The sequence below is a fragment of the Crocuta crocuta genome, unplaced genomic scaffold (genome assembly GCF_008692635.1).
Source record: "Crocuta crocuta isolate KB4526 unplaced genomic scaffold, BGI_CrCroc_1.0 scaffold982, whole genome shotgun sequence".
NCBI classification, from domain to species: Eukaryota; Metazoa; Chordata; class Mammalia; order Carnivora; family Hyaenidae; genus Crocuta; species Crocuta crocuta.
Genome location: NW_027527140.1, coordinates 36281 through 61039, shown reverse-complemented (window position 1 = coordinate 61039; position 24759 = coordinate 36281). Strand labels below are relative to the sequence as shown.

General features: G+C 39.5%; 1 protein-coding gene across 1 annotated transcript in view; it reads right to left on the bottom strand.

Moving 5' to 3' along the window:
* Positions 1 to 5417: 5417 nt before the first annotated feature.
* The window catches only part of LOC144227355 (fatty acid desaturase 2-like protein FADS2B), a 31324-nt gene continuing 11982 nt past the window's right edge, over positions 5418 to 24759 (bottom strand). Inside the window, exons 3-11 of the mRNA XM_077759000.1 lie at positions 24323 to 24520; positions 19499 to 19624; positions 16636 to 16696; positions 12164 to 12240; positions 11863 to 11960; positions 10800 to 10896; positions 8356 to 8435; positions 7072 to 7197; positions 5418 to 5505 (exon numbers count right to left, since the gene is read on the bottom strand). Coding sequence (XP_077615126.1) covers positions 5424 to 5505; positions 7072 to 7197; positions 8356 to 8435; positions 10800 to 10896; positions 11863 to 11960; positions 12164 to 12240; positions 16636 to 16696; positions 19499 to 19624; positions 24323 to 24520 — 945 coding nt within the window. The 3' untranslated portion in view covers positions 5418 to 5423. The remainder of the gene's footprint in view (positions 5506 to 7071; positions 7198 to 8355; positions 8436 to 10799; positions 10897 to 11862; positions 11961 to 12163; positions 12241 to 16635; positions 16697 to 19498; positions 19625 to 24322; positions 24521 to 24759) is intronic.

The following is a 24759-nucleotide window of genomic DNA, read 5'->3' as shown; positions in this document are numbered from 1 at the left end:
GAGGTTCCTCAAACAATTAAAAATAGAGGGGCACCTGGGTGGCTCAGTCGGTTAAGTGTCCGACTTCGGCTTAGGTCACCATCTCACGGTTTATAAGTTTGAGCTCTGTCTTTCTCTGTGCTGACATATTAGAGCCTGCAGCCTACTTTGGATTTTGTGTCTCCCTCTCTCGCTGCCCCTCCCCTGCTCCCACTCTGTCTCTCTCTCAAAAATAAATAAACATTAAAAAGGAAAGGAGGCTTTTCCTATATCAAAGTTACAAATAAATTCTCCTGTGGTTTCTTCTAAAAAAAAAAAAAAACAATAGAACGACCTTACAACCCAGCAATTGCACTACTAAGTATTTATCCAAATGATACAGATATGCTGTTTCAAAGGGGCACATGCAACCCAATGTTTATAGCAGGGTTTTTGACAATAGCCAAGTATGGAAAGAGCCCAAATGTCCAAATATCTATTGACTGATGAATGAATAAAGAAGATGTGGGGTGTGTGTGTGTGTGTGTGTGTGCGCGTGTGCACGCGCCTGCGCACAATGGAATAGTACTCAGCAATCAAAAAGAATGAAATCTTGCCATCTGCAACAACGTGGATGAAACTAGAGTGTATTATGCTAAGCAAAATTAGAGAAAGACAAATATCATGTGACTACACTCATGTGGAATTTAAGATTCAAAACAGGTCAACATAAGGGAAGGGAAGCAAAAATAACATAAAAACAGGGAGGGGGCAAAACATAAGAGACTCTTACATACAGAGAACAAATTGAGGGTTGCTAGAGGGGTTGACGGTGAGGGGATGGGCTATATGGCAAGGGGGACGAAGGTGGACACTTGTTAGTTTGAGCACTCGGTGTTGTATGTAGGGAATCACTGGATTCTACTCCTGAAATCACGATTGCACTATATGCTAACTAACTTGGATGTAAATTTAAAAAAAGAGAGAGTTTAAGTTCAATCTCATACTTTCTGTATCTTTAAGTTTGATGATTAGCATGGAAATAGTCAAGACAGTCCTAAATAACATACCGAGCCAGGAACAAGCAGTATACTTATATTTGGTATGATTTTCAACAGTGAGAATTGTCCTATTATGATTAACCAGAAGTTGGGATAAGTAGAACCTCTGGCTCTCTACTATCCCTCCAGCCGGAGATCTGGAGATTTATGCTGGTCCCAGGGGATTTAATAAAACCAGATGGGGAAGTAACACCTCATGGGTGTTACTTGTTACAACAGGAGAAATCATTTTCTCACTTGTGACTCATAGGCTTCTTACTTGGGGAAAGGTGTCATTGTCATTATTGAAATGATTTAGTGTCTGTCTATCCTGTGTTTCTGTGTGACTCGGTGGCCCTCTTGCTTTTGGTGGGTCTGGGATAAGAGGAACTTCATTATAACAAAATAGCAGTAATAAGCATCTGAATGGGTGTTCTCAGCTTATGAAGCTATTCCATTTGCCTTATTCATTTGTCCCAACCATGCTATGCTACTGATAGGCCAGCTAATACTAGGCACCACACCTATTTCACAGATTGAGGTATGAGGGCGTAAATGACCTGGCCAATTTCATTGTAGGGTATTAAGGAGCTGAAATTAGAATCTGGGTTCTGACTTCTATTCCAGTCACCCTTACTTAATGCCCAGCTGACAGTGCATGCAAATTCTCACTGCCCCATTTTACCAAGAGGAAAGATGCTTTTGAGGAAATGGGGTTTAGGGATGACCACATGAAGATAGCCACGGGGAAAGTGAATTTCCTTTGGCTGAATTCTTGTTAAATCACCACAAAAGCTCCATTTCATTTCTTCATATTTTTCCTCTACAGTTAATGCAGTGTCTGTCATTCCTGAAAGCTTACATCTCAGCTTACTACTCCCAACTGAAATTTTTAAGAGCAGGATACTCTTTTAGGATTGGTGAGTAGAAGTGAGTCAACAGGAATCCTTTCTGAGTCGGTGCTGTGTCTGTCATATGCTTCTCCAGCCTTCCCTTATCCTAGGCACCTGTTCCTGCTGAGTTGAAAAGGTAACTACCTTGGCGTGCCTAGGTAGCTCCATTGGTTGACTGTCCGACTTCGGTTCAGGTCATGATCTTGCATTTCCTGAGTTTGAGCCCTGCATCAGGCTGTGCTGACAATTCAGAGCCCAGAGCCGTCTGCTTTGGATTCTGTGTCTCCCTCCCTCCCTCCCTTCCTCTCTCTCTCTCTCTCTCTGCGCCCCTCCACCGCTTGCTCTCTTTCTCTCAAAAATAAATAAACTAAAAAAAAAAACTGGGGTGTATTTATAAAAAAATAACTATCTTAATTCCTATTCTGTCAGCTCCTGGCAGATGATTGAAGTTATTCCAGAAATGCCAACTGTCTGTGTCTTCTAATGTCACTTAATTCCCCTTCACTTTGAATTTCTTGGCATGGGAATTAATGAGCGTTGACTATGGAGTCAGAAATCTAGGTCTGAAGCTACTCCAGATTTCCTATCTGGGACATCAGGCAAGTTGTTTGGGCTGCCTAAGCCTCAAGTTTTTTGATCTATAAAGTGAGATTAATTATAGGACTTGCCCTATATAGCCAAGGGGCTATTATGAGGATTAAATCGAATAATGCCCATGAAGGGAGGTAGCTCAGTACTTACTGCTTGGTAGATGTTCTTATGTTTTCATAATAATTTTAATAATTCAGGGTTAGAATATAGAAATTCTTTTCATATATATGACAAACTTTTCCTTTCTATCAAATTAGAAAGAATTACACTCACATACTTGTCTTTCTCCTTTCCTTTTCTCTCTACCTTTCTCCCTCTCTTCCTTCCATACATCTTTGTTGTGTGTCTCCAACGTATCAGGCAGTCCCTACTCTCATGGATATTGCAGGGTTGTTTGGAAGAGAAACAAATTAAAGAATCAAACAAATGGAGGTAAAATTTTGCCTGTAGTAATTTCTACAGAGCATATCACAATAGGTCTTGACTTAGTGGGGAGGCTGACCTGAAATCATCAGGTGAGTGGCAGGTAACCAGGTGAGAAGAAGTGAGGGCAAGGAGGGTGACAGAGGGGTTCAGACACTGAGCTTAGGAGCAAAGACCCTGTGACAGAGGAAGTGTGATGACTGGAAGAAGTCATCGGGGCTGAAGCAGAGGGAACCAGGGCCATAGTGGTACAAGATAGGAGAGGGTATATAGGGAAGGGCCAAAGCACCAAAGTCTGTTGGCCATCTCAGGGTTTGCTCTTTATTCCAAGAGCCATGAAAATCCATTGGAAAGTTTCAGGGAAGGCTGTAACTCAATTCTCAGGAGTCATTTAGTTTAATGGGGCAGAAGTCTGGCCAAGCAAGCCATCTTCATTCATGTGGCCATAGAGCAGAGAGGACAGAAATGAAACACCCTGAAGACTGACCATCTAGATTCTCCCTCAGTGCTCAGTGTTGTTGGAGGCTGTGAACATAACAGGCTTTGGCTCTCCTTCTCCAGCAGGCTTGTTTGACAAGTTAAAAATGTAGTCACATGCCTCACCTACAAATACCAGTCAGCACAGGGTGAAGGAGAGAAATCAGTTGAGATAATTCATGAAAATGACTATCATGCTGTCTTGTGACCCACTAAGCAGTTTAAAGTTTAGTCCACCATAAATTTTTATCCTTACTTAGCGACTTGCTTGAACTGATTTCACATGTTTTCCCTACGAAATGTGTCAAAATCTCTCTGATTTATTCAGTCCCACAGTAACCACCTCCATTTGGGCAACTGCCAGGTGGCCTGGTCTCAACACTGAGAGAGGGATGCCTCTGAGGTAGTGAGTCTCTCCAGGGAGAAGTCTGATTGCTATTTGTAGTGACCAGGGGAAGAAACAGCACTTGAGCATCTCTGAGAGTTAGACTAGATGAGGCAGAGAAAACCAACCACTGTACCCCACACCCACTTGCAGCCCCGACTTCAGGCAGGAGAAATCACTTATAGATCCACGAGCATGTGGAATGTGGCTTCTTCCCACATCCATTTAGGCCTTAGATGATGAACAATCATGAAATCAACAAACCTTTCTTTCTATCCTTAGCTAAACATCCCTGTTCAATATTATTACCATTTCAGTGCTCCTTCCTCCCAACAAGTCCCTTGTTTCTTAGCTTTGATATACATGGTTAACTCCCCTAGACCTGTGAGTAACCTCATGTACTGTCCTTCATTGCCCCATCTTGTATCATTCTGACCCCTGCTCCCTCTACTTCAGTCTCCGTAGCTTCTTTCTCACTCACTTCTGCCAAAGGGTCTTTGCTCCTGAACCCAGGGATTTAATTAAGAAGCAAAGAAAAAGATTATTTTGCAGGGTTTGGAATAAGGGAATGAAATGCTTCCTGGTAGCATTTCAGACAAAAGATACGGCCATAATGCTGACTTGCCTGGAGCTGCAGATGGAAGTTTATACTGTTGGCTTTCCCTCCTCACAGCTACGGTGAGGTCTAACACGACCCCATGAATAGATGAGCAAAAGCAAAAAGCCAGACATCAGTATGGTGTTGAGTGCGTCTACTCATCCTTCTAGCATTGAAACTGTCTTGTCCTAAGACATGGTGAATTCAGACTAAGCTGGGAAAATGTCTTGATACAGCTTGGGGTCTACATTACAGAAACCAAATCTCTTTCCTTCATGAGAGTTACTCAATATTAACATACGGTAGTTCAGCTATGGTGGCCAGGCATTAGGGAAATCAATTTTATACTCAGCGATGTTTTATGCTTCAGTAGAAGACCATTAACGTTAAATACAGAACACTGAGCTCCTTAATCAGTGGCTATTGGGCTTGGTTGCAGGGTACTACTTTAAGAGATTTTAAAGTTTGGAAGCAAAATACATATACACACTAATTACACACCTGCACACATATGCAGGTATAATAATGAAAATCCAAAGTAGAGATCAAAATATTTAAGGAGACTTTATTGTTAATTATAGCCAATGTTTAAAGAAAAAGAGGCTCAATCATTTAAATAAGGAATAAGCACAGATTTGCACTTAAGCATAAATTTCCTAAATACACTATTCTCTTCTAAGAGCAATTGTGCTGTTTTCCCAAATGTCCATCAAATGTCTCTCCTTTGATCCACTTCTTCCTATACCTGCTTCATTAGTAAGACTTTTCTTTGTTCCCCTGTATATGTCCCAGTGATGGAGATGCTCTGATTAGGTCTATTGATAGGAATAATTTCAAGATTCTATAGAAGAAATAAAAGAATTTGGCTCCCATTTCCCTTTTGGCACCCCAACCATCTTGAGTTTCCTTTGCTTTGTAATTGTAGAGAAAATCTTCAGGGAAGGGGTTATCATGTCTCCTTGTAATTCGCACTCTTGACACACCAGGTATGCCCATGGCACCAGCAAGTAAGCAGGAAAGATCTCTTGCACATTCACTAATCCCCCTCAGAGGTTCAGCTACATGTGTGTTGAGGTTGACACTCTGCTTCCTGTTTCGTAGTAAGCATCCATCCAGAGGGCTGCAGATTTCTTCAAGGCCCTGTGGGAGGGAGAAACAAAATCATCAGTAGGTGAGACTTTAATGTAAAAGGAGCTGCTCCGTGGAACATGTGCTCTTGTGCTTGGTTCAAGGCAATATTTTCATTTTCAGCTATATCTGAAAGACGTCTTTTCTGTTGCCTAGTGGAAGGAGTCAAGTACACTGCATTGAGTTTTAGCAGATCAATTCACCTTTTCTTTAGGGAGGTGGTTGAGTTTTTCTTTCATTTTATTCTCTTTTGTGTCCTAAACCATCCATCTCCTTTACTCTAGCATTAAAGAAAAAAGCTTCTCTGAGTCTCTGTAAGATAAAGCATATACCTCTCTGTCAACTCATCCTATTTTCTACCAACCATCCTATTTTATAATGTGAAAGATGTTTATCTAAGCTCTGGGAATACAGCAATGAGTAGGAGAGACATAAGCTCCACCTATATGGAGTTCTTGGTCTATCTTGGGAGATATATATATTATAATTTATTGTCAGATTGACTACCATACAGTCTGTAAATTGTGCTCTGGGCTTTGGGGGTAGATTCCTGTGGTTCATCGTTTATATACAACACTCAGTGCTCATCCCAACAAGTGCCCTCCTGAATGCCCATCACCCATTTGCCCCTCTTGGGAGACATATTTTAAATAATGTATTACCCATGATGTTATTTAATAATGATTGTGATAAAGGATAAAGCGAAGAGAAGCAAGTACTGCAAGAGCAGGTGACAGATTGAGTCCTGGAGTTGAAGGAAGACCAAGATAGGGAAAAGGCATTTATGAACCTTGGAGAGGGAATGAAAATCAACAAGGTGATATGAGGGAAGGTGACAGACTGGAAGAACTTTCTAGGCAAAACCAAGGGGACAAAGGACAGGGAATGGCAAGAGGCAGGGAGTTCTGTAGCAATTGAAGAGAGGCTAGGTCTCTGGAGGGCAGAAAAGGAAGTTGGGAGTGGTAGAGAGTTTGAAGCTAGAGCATCACCCAGGGTCTGATCAGGCTAGACTTGGCTTTGTTGGCATCATTCAAGACACTGTTGTTTTTGTTTTTGTTTTTGTTTTTTTTAATGCTAAAAGAAAAAGAAACTTATTAAACCCAGATCATGGGCTGTTCATGTTCTCTAGAGGCTCTAGAGGGCTGTGATTGTATCAACATGAGTACAGATTTTCAGTCCCTGCAGGCTTCTCTGCTCTTGGTCGTTCACACACTTATGTCCCTGGACCCTATAGGCATCTAAGTTTGCATCTCTGGGCCAGATTCTAAAGCATGTCAAGGTTCTGTGGGGGGATGCAGAGACAAATAACATGCAGCTCTGGTTTTAAGAAGCTTGAGATTTAGTAGGGTAGCTAGTCATTTTCACTAAGAAGTATCTAGAAGGCAATAGGTAAATGGCAAGCATTATTTATTATCATTGCATTGTTGATGTTCCCTGAAAGGTCTCGTGTTCATGCTGGGCATACAGATGCCCCATAACAAAGAGCTGTTGGGTAAATGATTCACAAGCCAATGAGTAGTCTGGGGACTAGCAGTGAGAGGGAAATGAGAGCTGTGAGCTGAGAGACTCTGTAATTACCTGGCAATATCTCCAAATGCTTCAAACATGGGCTTTTTCACATACTGCAGTCCATGCTGGGCACACAGTGCCCTCACCAAGGGTTCCACCTTGTGATAATTATGGTGTGGCATTGTGGGAAACAGACTAGGGAAATGAGACAGGAGATATACAACTTAGATCAAAAGAAGGAGTTTTTGTTCCCCTATTACTAGATAAAACTCTATTAGCAATGCAGACCTTGTACAAAACTTCTGCTCCAGGAAGCTCGAAAACATCTTGCAAAAACATTCTAATCTTATCTCATAACCCTCTGCATGCCCTGTGGGTGGCTATTGTTTCGGAAGACCTAAGAGACTTACCTCTATAAAATATATTTATTTTGGGCCACATCAAATGTAAGTATGGGGTTTTCTACCATTTTGAGTTAACTAGAGAACTAGAGATAACTGCCCCCACCCCAACTCTGTCTCTGTCTCTTTCTGTATGTACATCTATCTCCTGTACAATGAATAGTTGAGTATTCAGTAAGTTTTCATCAAGGCATATCGGGTAAAGTTCTAGGATAAGAATAAGAAGAGAGATGAGTTTTATCCAATGCTTTCACTAATCAAACCGATGAAGTTCTTTGATAAAATATGAATAATAATTTTTCTTGTTTTGCTGAGATTTTAAAGGACTAACATGAGAGAAAGGATAAGAAAATCCCATGAGGAGGTATAATATCTTTTCTCTTCTCTGTCTATCATAGATTTGGCTTAGATGAAACGAATGTGGAAAGTCTCTCCCTTGAATATTCTGGAGAGATTGGCTTTCAAAGTACTATCATTTTCTCTTTCTTTGGCGTATGTCTGTCTAACTGACTATGGGTAAAGTATTTCCAGATATCACCTGGAAATTTCAGTAGGAGCTGGATTTCATTGTTGATTATTGTAAACGTTGCTTCCAAAGATGTAGATACAGAATGGGATTAAAATTAAATCTTAATTACATTTCAACACAACTTGGATAGACAAGCATCATGATTTTTCTTGGGTTTTGCCAACAAACCCCATATTAAAAAAATAATCACCAATTCCTATGTCCTTAGGAATCTAGAAACGGAGTCTTTGGTATTTTTCCAAGATTTCCCTTCATTTACTCACAATTGTTACACCTCCTTTCCATTGTTAATAGACTTGAGAAGATTCTGATTCATTTTTTTCCCTTGGAAATCCTGAGTTTAGGGCTTTCTCTGGACAGTATGGGAGAGCTGCTATAAGTGACAGCCTTTGCCTTTTACCATGAACTGTTTCTATCACTTACTGGTGCTCGATCTGGAAGTTCAGGTGCCCCGTGGACCAATCATTGAAAAAAGACTGTTCAACATTACAGGTGGCCAAGACCTGCAAAGAAAAAGCTTACATTAGATGTAAGTGAGCCCAACACTTGTGGGGATGAGCACTGGGTGTTATATAGAAACCAAATTGACAATAAACTATTTATATATAAAAAAAAGATGTAAGTGAGCCCAAGTGTCAAACAAAGAAGATGTTTATTTATTCCCCAGGTGCTTGGGGGCTTAGTCGTCAAGCATCTGACTTTGGCTCAGGTCGTGATGTCACAGTTCATGAGATGGAATCCTACTGTGTGAGCCTGAGCCCCGCATCAGGTGAACATGAGTTCTGCTTGGGTGAGCCCTGCTTCTCTGTCTCTCTCTCCCTTTGCCCCTCCTGGGATTCTTTCTCTCTCTGCCCCTCCCTTACTGTGACCTCTCTCTGTGTGTCTGTCTCTCTCTCTCTCTCTCAAATAAAAAAAAAAAGATGTTTATTTATTCTCTTAATAAGTCAATCATGCAAAAAGTTCCTATTTTGTGTAAGAAACTAAGAGGGATATAAAAGATATTCCTTGCCAGGTCTCAAGAAGATTATAGTTTAGAAAGGTGCTAAGATATTTTGCTAAGAAGTTTATAGAAAGTAATAGATATGAAGAAGTATGTGGGACTAAATGACCATCAGCCCTTGGATACAGAAGGGTAAACTGTCATGAATGAGGACTCTGGCAGATGGGAAGTGGGATTATAGGATTTTGGTAGAGATTGAAAGGGTTAGAAAACCGTTTGCATAGAGTGTACTTGAAGGGCTTCTAAATGGGAAGTAAGGCATTCAATTATCCCAGCTGTGAGTTCTGAGCATAGAAGTGCATTTCATTTTAAGTAGTTTCCTTTACAATCTAATGTATTTTGTTTTACGAACTTAAAACTATTATCCTGAGAAGGAGTTCATGGGCTTCCCTAGACTTCCAAGATTAAGAACCCTTATGAATCTCATTTTACTCAATGCCTTTCTAAGGTTTAATTCCATTTGGGTTGGTTGCCATTTTGAATATAATTTTTGTGGTTTTATGTTAATGTTTCTCAAAGTGTATTTCAGAGCACTTTAGGTTCTCTAAGATCCTTTCAGGGGATCTGCAAGGTCAAACCTATTTCCAGAATACTTCTAAAACAGTATTTACCTTTTAAATTTCCAATCTCTCAGGCTTGTACAGTGGATTTTGTTTTCCAGAGGCTTCTAAACACGGGGTGGTATCATCAGTCTGATGTTTAACATGTATTGGTTTTATTCTTGTTATTTTAAAGTTAATTAATAAATGTTTTAAAATTCTCAGTTTTAAGTTCAAATATAGTGAATATCAATAGCTATATGTTACATAGAAAAAAGCTCTTTGAGGCTCTTAATAACTTTTAAGAGCATAAGATGGTTTTGTGACCAAAAAGTCACAAATACTCTAGCCCTAATGTAAGGTCCACTGAATTTGGGAATGAGTTTGGAGAAAGAAGTGGTATAATGACTGGATTCTCCAGTTAATCATGGCATGGCCATTGGAAGGTATAGGAGGCAAGGGTATTCTGTATTGATCATCACTCTGTTAATCATTAAGAGCATGTTCAGAGAGCATACCATATCTTCTCTCTAGACCTTTCTATCTATACAACGAAATAGGGTGAATTTCAGGGGCCTTCTAGGTGTAAAATTCATTTTGTAATTCTAGGATATCAGATTCACTTGAGAGGTTGTGTTCTGTAGGGGACTGGTCAGCAAACATTTCTTGTAAAGTGATTCTCTCTCATGGTTACTCACTTTTGATTTTGTAGCATGAAAGCAATCATAGAGAATATGTAAATATACAAGCATGACTGTTTTCTAATAAAATTTAATTTACAAAAACAGGTATGGGGCTGAATTTGGCTCTTGGACTATAGTTTACTGATCTTTAAAACACTTTTTAAATGTTTATTTGTTAATTTTGAGGAGAGAGAGAGAGAGAGAGAGCAAGCGAACGAGTGAGCAAGCAGGGGAAGGGGAGAGAGAAAGGGAGAGAGAGAATCTTAAGTCCAATGGGGGCTTGATCTCATGAACTGTGAGATCGTGAATTGAGCTGAAACCAAGAATCTTATGCTCAACCCTCTGAGCCACCCAAGAAGCCCTTTCCTGACACTTTAGACCAAAGACTCTGAAATCAGACTGCCTAGGTTTAAAACCTGATTTCTACCACTTATTAGCTGTGTGATGTCAGCTTCTTCATGCCTTAATTTTATCATCTGTAAAGTGGGAATAATCATAGCACCTGTGTTATGTAGTTATATGCAAAACAGTGGACAGTGCCTGTCACCTGGCAAGCATTCCATGGTAGAAATTATTATTATCTGTGGAAGGAACAGTCTAAATCAGTATAGTTTGAAGGATCTTTTCCAGGAACTCCACCATTACCTGAGTGCTGAGCCAGTCCCGGTTCTCTTCTTTGCTCATTTTCATTGGTATGTGGCTCATCTGGGTAATAAATGTTATCCAAGGACTTTCAATAAGCCTTTCAGAGAATAAAAGGAGAAAGTGATGACTTCTTGGAGTGTTTCAGTTCCCAACACTGGGCTTGCACAACTGCAGCCAGATCTATTTGAGCTCTGGAGGAAATGGAAGGGAATCAATGGTGGTCATTTGTTTTCCTCTTTGGAGGCCGTTTATAAGTAGAGATATGACACACTACAGGCTTTTGATCAAATGACCAATCCTGCACTCCAATGTATGGGAGCAGTGACCCCAAAGTTTTTGCAACATTGTAGCAAGGATCAAAATATACTCAGGGCATATGCAAAGTGATTGACAACCTTGGCTTTGCCATCAGATAGAACTTGGCTCAAATTCTGGTTTAGCACTGCCACTGGCCCTTACTTGCTCTATAACTTTGATAAATGATTTAATCTCTCTGAGATTAATGAAAGTGATGCTGCCTACATTACAGGAAGGTGCAAGGATTACATCAAACAAAGATAATGCAGGTTAATCCTTTATAAAAGTGTGTGATGCATATTAGCTGTCAGTATCCTTGTTATTATGTAGGGTTTAGAATAATTATGTGAAAGAAATGGAGAGGAATAAATTGGGAAGTTGAGGAGAGCTATTAAATTGAAGGCATTTTGGTTTTGGGAATATCTCTAGCCATAAAATAACATTAAAAATTCTTGTCTTTCCATTATTTTCTGCAAGGATTATGGTATCCAGTCAGTTGCAATTCTAAAGAACTTGGATATTAGATGGAATTCTGCAATTTGGGATTAAGCATGTGAGAAGGAAAGGACAAGATAGGGCAATTTTTTTTCCAAGGAACTCTTCTTATTCAACTATTTCAATGTTTAGAAAAATATTTTTGTGAAATATCTCAGTTACAGAATGAGGTGTGGTATCCCAATCTTCTGCTAATCAAAAGTATCTCAGATAATGGAGATAAGAGGATCATCTGGGTTACAGGAATAAAAGAATACTCTTGCTTTCTTACTTGATGAAATATATGAGCAATATGGTTCCAAAGATTCCATAGAAAGGACCAAATGTGATGAAATGGCGGATGTAAAAGCTGCTGACCCAGGCAATGTCCTGCAGTGAACAGTGATTGACAGTTAAATGCCCTGGACACAAGTTCATTTCCTCTTCACAGGTCTAGGGCCCCTTCATGAACTGACGAAATCTTATGTCTTATTATTCAAGGAACCTACATCTCGAAGGTGTCACACATTTTCACATCCGCCTCCCTTTTTTTTAACTAGAGCTAGCTTCAGAGGATGTATCAAATTACTCACCCTCCAACATCTTTGGAAACACATCAATTGGATGGATTCCAGATTGAAATATACCGGCACGAGGAGGGGGAGCCCCACTGAAAAAGAACACAAAAAAGATGGAGAGTAAGTGAGTAGAATGTGCCAATGCAAATAAGCAGAAGTCTATCTCCTTAACATGCCACTCCTGGAATGTTGCTCCTGAGGAGAGATGCAAAGTGGAGATCCACAACCACATCCTGGAACCTACGGGGCTCTTTGAGTCTCTGAGGTTGAACCAGGTTTTGTTTCAAACTTTCTCAAGGACACTGAGGAAGTAGAAGATTTGAAGATTTGAGTCATTCTTAAGGAGGCAACCCAGAAGAGCTCCTGCTGTGAACTTTCAAACTTCCTGAAAGTCCATGGAATCAATCCATCAGGCCATGACAATCCTTAGGATTGGGCTCTGTCACAATATGTCCAGGTGGCAGAAGTATTAAAACCTATACTCACTTCCTGACCAGATGGTTATTTACCTGCTTCTTCCCTGGCACCGGGGAAGCTGCTCAAAGGAGTGTGTTGGAATCCTGCTGAGTTTTGACAACTCTGTCCTTGGTCAGACTTTAGTTGCACCCTCTTTCTCCACTATGTCTCAACATTGCAGACTCTCAAACTCTGCAAACTCTTAGCAAAAATGATTTTGTCCATCCCCCACACTAAGATGCTTGAACAAACATCTTGAGCATAGTTTTTAACAGCTTAAGGCCATGTCTATGGGATGACCCCAGTCTTTTTAAAGTTCTGCCTCAGAAAGTTCAACATTGCCAAATGAATTTACTGTTTGTTCAAGCCCAAACTGACCATAGGCTTTGGACCTCCTTTTCCTTAGAAAACTTACAATTGTAAAATTCTTTCTCTGTCTTTGAGATGGATCTTCTACAACCAAGAAATGTCTTTCTCAAGGACCTGGGAGTTATTCCTTTGATATTTTTTCCATGTTTATTTATTTTTGAGACAAAGAGGGACAGAGTGGGAACAAGGGAGGGGCAGAGGGAGAGGGAGACGCAGAACCCTAAGCAGGCTTCAGGCTCTGAGCTGTCAGCACAGAGCCTGACGTGGGGCTTGAACTCAGGAACCACGAGATCATGACCTAAGCTGAAGTCAGCCGCTTAACCTACTGAGCCACCCAGGTGCTCATGGGAGTTATTCCTTTGAATATAATCATCCAGGATAGAGCCCTGTCTCCTAGTCTCTCTGTATGGGGGGTGGGAACCTAACTTTCATAAACACCAAGCAGCAGATACAGATGACTTAATCACACTGACCAACTTTCCCTCCCACCAAGCTCTCCTGGAAATTTCCTGTAGCACACCCAGTGTTTAAAAGGTCTCCCAACTTTTGATTCAGCAGAATTGAGCTGAATTTATATTGAAGTCCCTTTCCCCTACTATGGAAGCCTGAATAAAATCTGTCCTGTCACCTGCAAAAAATGTCCAGTTCTGTTTCTTTTTGACAGTTTAAGTGTAACTTACTTGTACCTGAGATGCTACGTTGGTATTTGAAGGAAAAAGACACAATGAAACAGCCCAAGAGCAGAGAGTTTTGTGAGGTGGGCATCGTGCGGTGAATCCACACCATTTATTCATTCCTCATGAGCTAAGGGCATATTGCAGCACTACAGACAGGGGAGAAAAGCAATTCCAACAGCTTTTATTATGTGAACGCATTGCTGGTTAGGCTGGGGATCAGCTACCTTTCAAAATGGGGCACCGATGTCTTCATTTCTCTTTTTGGTCATGTAGGAAAAGGAAAAGGTGACTATCATAGAATGAGGTTGCAGAATTCCAGCAGTAGAAGGGACAGCAGTGAGAACTGACCCCCTTCCCTCAAAAATAAGCCTATAGGCCATCCTGGTCAAGCATGTTACAGATGACTACTGGTGCCCAGCATTTGAGCAAATCAGATAATCTGCAACAGTTTCCCAACCCCAAAACTACTGGCATATGGGGCCAACTAATTTTTTTTTAACTTTAAAAAATTTTAATTTTTTAAGGACTGATGGATGTGGGGGGGAGGGGGGATGGGCATGGAGGAGGACACTTGTGGGGATGAGCACTGAGTGTTATGTGGAAACTAATTTGACAATAAACTATTTGTAAAAAAATTTTTTTTAACTTTTAAAAATGTTTTAATTTATTATTTATTTATTTAGTTTAATGGAAGGTCTTTTTTTAAAAATATAATTTACGTTAAATTGGCTTACGTACAACACCCAGTCCTCATCCCAACAAATGCTCTCCTCAATGTCTATCACCCACTTTCCCCTCTCCTCTACCCCCTATTAACCCTCAGTTTTTTAAGTAAGAGTCTCTTAGGTTTGCCTCCTACTTTCTCTGTTTGTAACTATTTTTTTCTCTCTTCCCTTCCCCTGTGGTCTTCTGTTAAGTTTCTCAAGATCCACATATGAGTGAAAACATATGATACCTGTCTTTCTCTGACTGACTTATTTCACTCAGCAGAATACCCTCCAGTTCCATCCACATTGCTGCAAATGACATAATCTCATTCTTTCTCTAATTGATAAAGAACGCCAACTAATTGCCAACTAGTATGTCATTGTATATATAAACTACATCTTTGTTCATTCATCAGTTGATGGACATTTAGGCTCTTTCCATAATTCGGCTATTGTTGAAAGCATGGGGCCAGCTAATTTCTTGTTAGGGGCTGTCCTGTGCATTGTAGGGTGTTTAACAGAACCACTGGCTTCTATCCACTGGGTGCCAGTATCATCTTTCCCTTTCATTGTGTTACCAATGAAAACGTTTTTTTTTGAGCTGTCATGAATTTGATTTTGGTTAAGAGGAATACATTTTTGCTTATGATATTTTTTAAATCTTTTTTAAAGTTTATTTATTTTTGAGAGAGAGAGAGAGAGGCACAAGCAGGGGAAGGGCAGAGAGAGGGAGACACAGAATCTGAAGAAGACTTCAGGCTCTGAGGTGTCAGCACAGAGCCCGATGCTGGGCTTGAACTCACAAACTGTGAGATCATGACCTGAGCTGAAGTTGATGCTTACTGACTGAGCCACCTAGGTGCTCACTGATATTTTTATCAATTATCATAATTATGTAGCTACCCTATTTTCTTTCAAGCTTGAACCCACATTCATATCTATTTATATATATTTGTACCTACATATGATTTTCAATTATATTCTGTGCAACTATCATAAAAGATTTCCAGTGACTTGTGTTTATAAAGTGGGAGTTTAAACATTTACAGGATTACTGAGCTTCAAAAGTTGACTAGAAATGCCACTGTACTCTCCACTTAGAAACTGAACAAAGTTCTAGGTCTTAACAGTTATGGTCTCCTTGAAAGTTTTTTGATATAAATGATAGCAGTTTAGAAATTAAAAACCTTTTATCTTACAAAATAAGCTTTGAATGGTGGAAGGTTTCCTTTGTGTTTTAAAACATCTTTACAGTTGATTGTTGGAGTATTTGCTTTCTTTAAAAAAAACTATCATGTTAAATTTAGACTGTACTAGGATATCAATGAATTTTGCTGCTTGGCAGTTTTAGTTACTACCTTAAAAAACCAAAATACATACATATATATACATGTATATATATGTATATATATCTGTCCAATAATTATCTTCTGCAGCTGTATGTAGGCCATGGAAGCATCCAGCTTTCTCTCACACAGTAACTCTCAGGTACCTTTTACTCCTGAGCATCTACATTTTCTGGCTTCATAATGTCAGTGCTTTGGCATTCTTTTCCTTTTTATTTTTTTTTAGTAGTTTATTGTCAAGTTGGTTTCCAAAAACACCCAGTGCTCATCCCCACAAGTGCCCTCCTCCATGCCCATCACCCCCCTTCCCCTCTCCCCCTTACCCATCAGTCCTCAGTTTGTTCTCAACTTTCAAGAGGCTCTCATGGTTTGCCTCCCTCCCTCTCCCCCGCAGTACCCCCTTCTTCTCCCCCATGGTCCTCCGTTAAGTTCCTCATAATCCTCCTATACGTGCAAACATATGGTATCTGTCCTTCTCTGTCTGACTTATTCGCTCAGCATAACACCCTCAAGTTCCATCCATGTTGCTACACATGGCCAGATTTCATTCTTTCTCATTGTTTGGCATTCATTTCCTATTTCTCTTTCCTCCCTATCCATAAACTACTATTCTTTTCTTCTTGATAGGCATTTAACCTTTCTATGATTATACTCTCAGATGTAAGGCCCCCTGATTGCCATCCTGACTTCCATCCTTCCTGAAGCATCTCAGGAGATGCACCTTAAAATCAAAATACTTATTTGCTTTCTCATTTTTCCTTTTCAGACTTTTACCCCCAAGAAGTTTGAAATAAGATATGATGGCTTTTCCAAGTCACAATAAAACATGGGCTGGCCTCTCTGTGAGAGCATTGCTGTTGTGCCATCTGGCTTGACAACCACTTGTTTCAAGGACATGGGATGATAAGGAAAGTGGCTCCAAGGAGACTTACGTATGTAGAAATACAGGTGCTGCTTTTCATAGTTGATATATTTGATTTTCATCTTGCCATACTGAAAGGAGAGAGCATAAAACTAAAATAAGAAACAATACTTGTGGTCATTATACTCAAGAACATTGCTGTGTGTGTGTTTAAAATCTCTATGGAAAGAGCCATATGGCTAGAATTTATTGGCTGTCACTCTTGAGGCTCAGGAAGAACCAGAACGGGAATAAGAGGAAATACTGCAGAATCTTTTTGCTTTAATTAAATGTGGGTGATTTTTGCATTTGATTATGGGGTTTGTGATTTTTTAAAAAAAATCCTATGGAAGCCATTTTAAAACATTTTTCCTTCTCTGCAATGAAGTGGTGATCAAAAGGGAATATTTATGATAAGTTTTCCTAGCTCCTTTTAACTATCGTGTTTAGAATTCTGCTTGAAGCTGTTTCCATCTCCATTCATTCATTCATTCAACAGATATTTATCAAATGGTCATGTGATAAAAGATATAGATATGGCCCCTCTTATCTGTCCCATCTTTCCTTCTTTGTGTTCTCATCATGGATCTCACACTGTGATGTATTATTTCTAAGGTGTAATGATATTACATAAATTTTTAATGCTGGGAATGTGATTAATTTTCTAGGCATCTCCTCAGTTAATGTAGTCTATGCTCAGTGCGTAAGAACAGCAAATACCCAGAGGGGAGCCATAAAGGTAATGGTTATATCTCCAGTACCTAATAAACATACAGTAACTGTTTAGTTGAATGAATGAATGAAAATGAAAATTTACCTCTGCTCTATATTTTTACTGTATGTTCACTTGGTCACAACACTAGGGGCAGTGCTTGATATCTGCTCTCCTCCATTTTGTTGATACCTCCCTTCCTGCAGATAGTCTTCTTTTCATATTTGGATAGTAAGGTTGACCTTTCCTTCTCTTAGTGTCATAGATAAAAAGAAATAGCATGCTGATAATGTTAAAAGAGCTCTTTGCAATTACTCTCAAACCTCCAGATATTTAAGTAGTGGGAAACACGGGAAAAAGAGCAGGTGGAAATTTCTGGGAGCTAGCACACTTAGATGGAGGACTGATTTTGAGTATCACTCCAAAAGAGGGCTCTAAGTCTTCCAGAACATGAGTCCAGGACCTGGCATGTAGAATGTTTGAAGAAAATGGTAGGAAGATTGGCAGTAAAGTGAGATGGAAGAAAAAGTTCAGGGCTCACTAGAACCATTTTTTTTTTTAACATAAAACGACTGAATTTTAGAGTTTAAATAATTTCAAACATTGTCTCAGGCAGTGGCTCTGAAACCATATCACACAGAATCCTAAAGCCTAGGAACATGTCCCCAAAGCTGCTATAAAATGTATCATTTGTGAAGAGGCAGCATGTATATTGAATATAGCCTTAAGGAGGTACTTCTAGGGAGGGGCAGCCTGCTTCATAAAATTCAGTCAGACAGGGGCACCTGGGTAGCTTAGTCGGTTAAGTGTCTGACTTCAGCTCAAGTCATGAACTTGCAGTTCGGGCCCTGCATTGGGCTCTGTGCTAACAGCTCAGAGCCTGGAGCCTACTTCGAATTGTGTCTCCTCCTCTCTCTGCCCCTCCCATGTTCATGCTCTGTCTCTCTCTGTCTCTCAATAGTAAATAAAAACATTTTTAAAAAATTCAGTCTGACAAATCCTTCTTGCTCTGTGGGGATGAGTAAAGAAATCAAAGTGGCATTGTCATAATTTGTTGATGAGCATAAGATTTCACCATCATTAGGCAAGTCCAACTTATTTGTGGAGCTACTGTCAAAAGCAACTGATTTGTAATCACAACCAGAGATGTTTTTTAATCTAGTCAAGAGTTTGTTTCCTAATTCAGCTGGAGAAGAAGGTTCAGTCTTCTGAAGCTGGGAAAACTTATTTTCAAAAAGTTGCACAATTTTTGATTTATTTAACACAAAGTTCAGGCAGCAACTGACAGAACTACACTTTTATTTGTTAAGAAAACTCCTAAATTATTTCAGGAAACAGCAGCCTTTTTCCAAGCACCTGACTCTCAGGATCTACCACTTTCCCGGGGGCCAGGGGGTGGAGAAGAGATCTTTCTGTAGTTATCTTTGTACCTCCTTTTTTTAAGTGAGACTTTGTCCTTTAAATTTTGGTAATAGTCCTTTACATGATTTTAAGTTGAGGTTAAAAAAATCAACAACTGACAAATTCTGGAGTTGACTTTTCCCCTCCTTTTTCTATTGTTTAGCAAATCCAAATGAGAGGTGAAATCTCTAAATATCATACAAAGCATTGGGGCTGTGGTTCATGTATAAATGAACCAAATGAACATGAAGTGAAAAACATCAGCACAGACTTTTCTCACTGAGCTAGAATTAGTTGAGATGGCTAGGTATTCAGATATTTGTGACTTAGTGCTTGTTGAAAATACTGACATGTTTTCTGAGAGAATGTCTCCATATTCTCGTTAAATTTTGGAGAATAATTGTCAACTTTAGTCCTCTGGTTTCACTACTTCACAGTAACCTATGTTGCCTCAGAGGTAGTGATGGCCACTGGGCAGGGATCTGTTTTGTCACCAGGATTGCTCAAGCAGGGTAATACAAGGTATCATATTTCCTGCTGTAGGAGGTTGGCGGTACGTCCTTTAAGGTCATACAATCACGTGGCCTACATATCCTTCTATTTGTACAGCCTCAAATTCAGTTATTTCATGTCTATATCCTGGACGTAAAGAAGATGGCATGCTCTGAGAAGGTACTCAAAGTCGGATCCCCCATCTCCATCTTTCTGGGACAAGACTATAGACGTTTCCAGGAATCACTTCTGGGAACATTTCTCGTGTGCTCAGGAGTTCTAAATATACCTTGACAGGTTGTAATTCTCCAAGCAGGAACAGTGCACCCATATCAATATCTGGGTCTTTGGGGTAAACGTTTGTTTTTACGTGATGTTGCAAGTGTCGGTTATTCCACCAGGTTGTTGACAAGCCCTGAGGAGAAGAGAGGTTCCATTAGCTTCAAGATGTCTCTCCTGAAATGTCCCTCACTCTCAGAGTTTTCTACATGCATCTCCAAAGTCAAAGTAAGATATCCGAGCTTCTGGAACTTGCTCCCTGACTGCTGCATCACAGAATAGCTCATTGGACAGAGACTTTCTTTTCTTTTTTTATTTAATTAATTAATTAATTTTTATTTTAAATAGTTTATTGTCAAGTTGGTTTCCATATAACACCCAGTGCTCATCCCAAGTGTCCTCCTCCATGTCGACAGAGCCTTTCAAAACCTACAGACAATTATAGGATTCAGGAACACAAATTCAGGAAAATTCATAAAAATCATAAATCCTGATCATGAAAATTCATTAAAAAACCTGTTGAAATGAAATGTTTTCCCATCCTTCTTTTTTGGGGGAGTCCTCATTTTAAAAATTCTGAAGATAAGTAAGACATAGAATATTCTCTTTTTTTAACGTTTTATTTATTTCTGAGAGAGAGAGAGATAGACAGCGTGAGCTGGGAAGGGTCAGAGAGAGAGAGGGGGACACAGAATCTGAAAGAGGCCCCAGGCTCTGAGCTGTCAGCACAGAGCCTGATGCGAGGCTTGAACCCACAAACCATGAGATCATGACCTGAACCAAAGTCATACGCTTAACCAACTGAGCCACCCAGGTGCCCCAACAGAGAATATTCTTATTTTCCAAATTAAAAAACTCAACTCTAAAACTTTAATTAGCTCTGTGAGAAAAATGGTACTAGTAATCCTGCTTTCCTGAATATTTAAGTGAATCATGGATCTGAAATAATCTTGTAGGGGGCTTGGCTCAGAATATTGCATGTTCAGGCTTCCATGACTTCATATAAAGATAAATGAGAATAAAAATAATTTAATTGGTTCTGAGCTCAAATCATCTCTGGTTAGGTTGTGTGTGTGATTCTCTCTCTCTCAATGATAGTGTGAAAGTTTTATCAGAGGAAGGATTTGGAAGCACATCAATGTGTTTTCAATCCTGAATGTATACTGCTTTATGTTTGGGTAAATTTTGCCCTCTTTGAAATTCTATTGCATCTTAGGTAAGTATAATATAATGACATTTACTTCCATGGGTTGTTTGAGGAGACACGAGAGGATGTATGGAAAATGTTGGCATGTTGAGGTATTCCATTTCCCATTACATTAATTTTTACATAAGAATAAATAGTATTTGTTTTTTATTGCATATTTGACTTGCATAGATCTTCGTTGTCCAATATGATCGCTACGAGCTACATGCTGGTTAGTGAGCACTTCAAGTGTGGCCAGTCAACTTAAGATGACAAGGACACGTATAATATTGGATTTTGAGACTCAGCATGAAAAAAGGAGAGTAAAATATCATATTAATAATTTTTACATTGATTCCATGTAGAAATGATAATATTTTGAATATATATAGTAAATAAAGTTGTCTTTTAAAATGTGGCTGTTAGATAATTTAAAATGATTTATGTCATTTTAATGAGGCTTGTATTATGTTTCTGTTGGACTATGCAGGTCTGGACACTACCTCCACGGTTGAGGGGGATGGGCATGTTTGAAAACCTGCACGTGTGAATACTGCCTTCCATAGCCTTGCTGTAAAGCCTTCCCTTAGCAGATCCCTCCCGAACCCATCTCTCAGGAGTGATAGTCTCTTTTCACCTCTAACACTCCCTACTGTCCTTATAGGGGAATCTCTCTTCCTCCATCCCACTTCTCTCCACTGACTCTTACGCTTGAAAGGGAAATCACTTTCCAAACATTTCCTTTTGGATGTCTCATGATAGGTCAAACTGAACATGTACTCATCAGTTTTTATTCCCTCTATGGGGTCTCCATTGCACTCTGCTCTTCTCCCATCAGACTGCGTGCCACCCACTCACTCTTACAATTGTGCACTTGCTCTTTTCATGATTTATTTTAAAGTGCATCCCATGCAGCAGACACTGAGCCAAGCATTTGGAATATAGAGCTAGATAAAATGGGGTTCTCATACTTATGAAACATACAAACTTTGGGAGTGATAGACAAACAAGGACACTGCAATAAGCAGTGATTCACCGTGTTAATTAAATCCTTTGAGAGCCAAAATTTTAACTGTACTCTTGCAGTCAATGACTATCTGTGGAAGTTGGTAATAAGAGAGACAAATTTTGATTCGTGATAGGTCAGGGAGAAGACCTTGAGAGCTCAAGGTCCTGGAATGTAGAACACTAATCAGAGTAATTATGGGTGTGATCTAAAGCAGTTGGCTCTACCTTCACCCCTCACTCTGGAAGCCACAATCACTAGGGGCAAGGGGTAGAGTGATCCACTGGGAAGTGAAGATTATCAGGTACATGCAAATAGGCTGCCCCTGCACCAAATTCCATATAAGAACCATCCTAGGTCATTCCTCATGTCCAAGTTAGATCCTTTCTTCGTGCATTATAAGAAATCCAAACTGGTCTGAAGTCATTTTTTGGCTTGAATTCAAAGCCTTGCTACTGGGTGTGCATGGCCTTGGGCAATTTCCTCATCTATGAAATGATGAGAAAAATATTATAATAACATGTTTGAAACTCCTTCCCCCCCAAATTATTTTAGGGTGTAGTCATGGAAAGAGGATAGGCCAGATTTTCGAAGCAGGTCTTAGTATCAAATGTTTTCTTTGTCTCTAATATAATACTTGATTCTTATAGTTTTCAAACTGTGCATGCTGGGTCTTGGGGAGGGAGAGTTGAAAAATATGCTACAGGGAGTCCATTTTGATTGGAACATTGCACAGAAGTCCAAAATATGTGCAGATATTTCATGGTGTGCTTTCAGAAGGACTTGTATTGCACAAACACTGCAAAGATCAGACATACACAATTACCAACATAGCTAGTCAGTGAAAATGCCAAAAAACCCTCAGGGCAAGGGTACATTGATAGCAAGTCCAGTTTTGAAGTTTAAAATTGTGATGTATGTAGAAGGTGAAGTTGTTGCTGCTTATATTACAATTTTCTTTGTTACCTCCCTTCTGTTCACCTTTCCTTCCTGCAGGTAGTTTCCTATGCTGTACGTGATTGAAGCCTACACTCATTTTGCTCACAAATCACTGGCTTTACCTGCAAACAGTGAGTCGCCAAGGTTATTATTCATTTCAACTAATGCAAAAGTGTTTCTGGCAACATAATTTGTACAGAGACAGCTGTGTACAAATTTGGACCAGTGGGAAAGCAGTGACATTTTCAAAAGCACCAGCAAGGGTGGAGCTTGAAATATTACATATACTGGCACCAAGTCAGCTGTCAATTACCTCCAGGGCACATGAGTCTTCATTTTCCTCAAAACATGGGAGGGAGAGGGGGAGGGCCCATTGCCTTAATTCTCATCAGGACATAAGAAACTATTTTTGTTTTTATTCTGTGGTAAACATTTCTGACGGGGTACAGAAACACTTATCAACCTAGCACTAGTACATAGAGGGCAGAACTGTGTACCTACAGGAATATTCCAGTTAAATGAAACTTATCACATAAAATGACGTTATGTTATTCATTCTAACCATTTTGAGGAACAGATATAATTCTAATATGAATCCAGATCTAACTCTGTGTTACTTAATTTACTTAGCTTGCTTAACTGGAAAGAGGGTTGATAACACTGATTTTAAATATCTTTCAGTTCAATATAAAACCACTGTATTAAGGCAAAACAAGTCGGTTCTGAGTCAATGCTTATGAGTTTTTCCTAAAGTGAGCTGGCTTGAATGCATGATTTGGCTTAGGGAAGGCTCAGAAGCATTTCACCCCATCTGGGCCAGAGTACAGAGTCACTAAATCCTAGAATGTCATAGAAAAACAGACATCCAGTTTATCTCCTAATATTACAGATAAGAAAACTGAGAGTGAGAGGTAGAAGATGACTCAGTCAAGACCGAACAGGGTGCCTTGTCAGAATCAGAGCTAGAACCCATTCTTTGCAGTCCTGTACTCTTACCTTGGTTCATTCATCCATCCATCCATCCATCCATCCATAGTCCATCCATCCATCCAGCCAGCCATCACTCAGCAAATGCTGTTGAAGGCCTACTATGTANTAAGCTTTATTTAAATTCTAGTTAGCTAACATGAAGTGTGATATTAGTTTCAGGTGTACAGTATAGTGATTCAACATTTCCATACAACCCCCGGTGCTTATCATGACAAGTGCACTCCTTAATCCCCATCACATATTCCTTCATCCACCCACTCCCTCTCCTATAGTAACCACCAGTTCATTCTTTATAGTTAAGAATCTGTTTCTTGGTTTACCTCTTTATATTTTTCTGTTCATTGGAAGATGAATAAAAGATAAAGGTGAGCGTTACATGGCTGAGAAATGACTTAAGTTACTGAACTGGTATGGATAAAATTGTGATAAGACCAGCACCTGTCATAGATTAAATACTTCCTATGTGCCAGTCACTATGCCAGGAGTTTTCACAATAACTTGTTTAGTAGAGAATATTTCCATAAAAATTATTATCCCCATTTTTCAGACAAAAGACTGGGGTCTTGCAAGGTGTGGTAACTTGCTGGTGTCAGATGCTGATTAGTAGCTTGCCAGGGAGTGTCAGGCAGCAGCTGGGACAAGTCGAAAGGGAGAAGGAAACAATTCTGAATCTTCCCCTAAAGCCACTGGTTGGTTTTAGGGTACATGCTTACCTGGGAAATTGTGAGAAGGAAGGAAATGAATATTGTCACAAGCCAGCCGGTGCCAAAATACCACACCATTAACCAAGCCAGGATTTCTAAAATCAAGATCTGGACGAAGTGAAGGAAGAAGAACACTGGGTTGGCAGTGAACATGTTCATGGCCTCTAATGTTCTCCGCAGTTCTTGGAAATCTTTCACCAACTGGGGCTAAGAAATAAATGTTCAAGAAAGGAATTAATTCCCTCAAGTATCACAAATGAACACAATAATCCATTCTATTACCTTATTAATACCTTAATTTTATAAATACAAATTTAATTATATTAATACATTTAATTGAGCAAAATTAAAAACATAAAACTATGAACAAACAAAACTTTTTTTAAAAAGTTATGATAACATTTTTTTTTCTGGAGAAGAGAAAGGTGAGTAGTAGTTTGTAAACT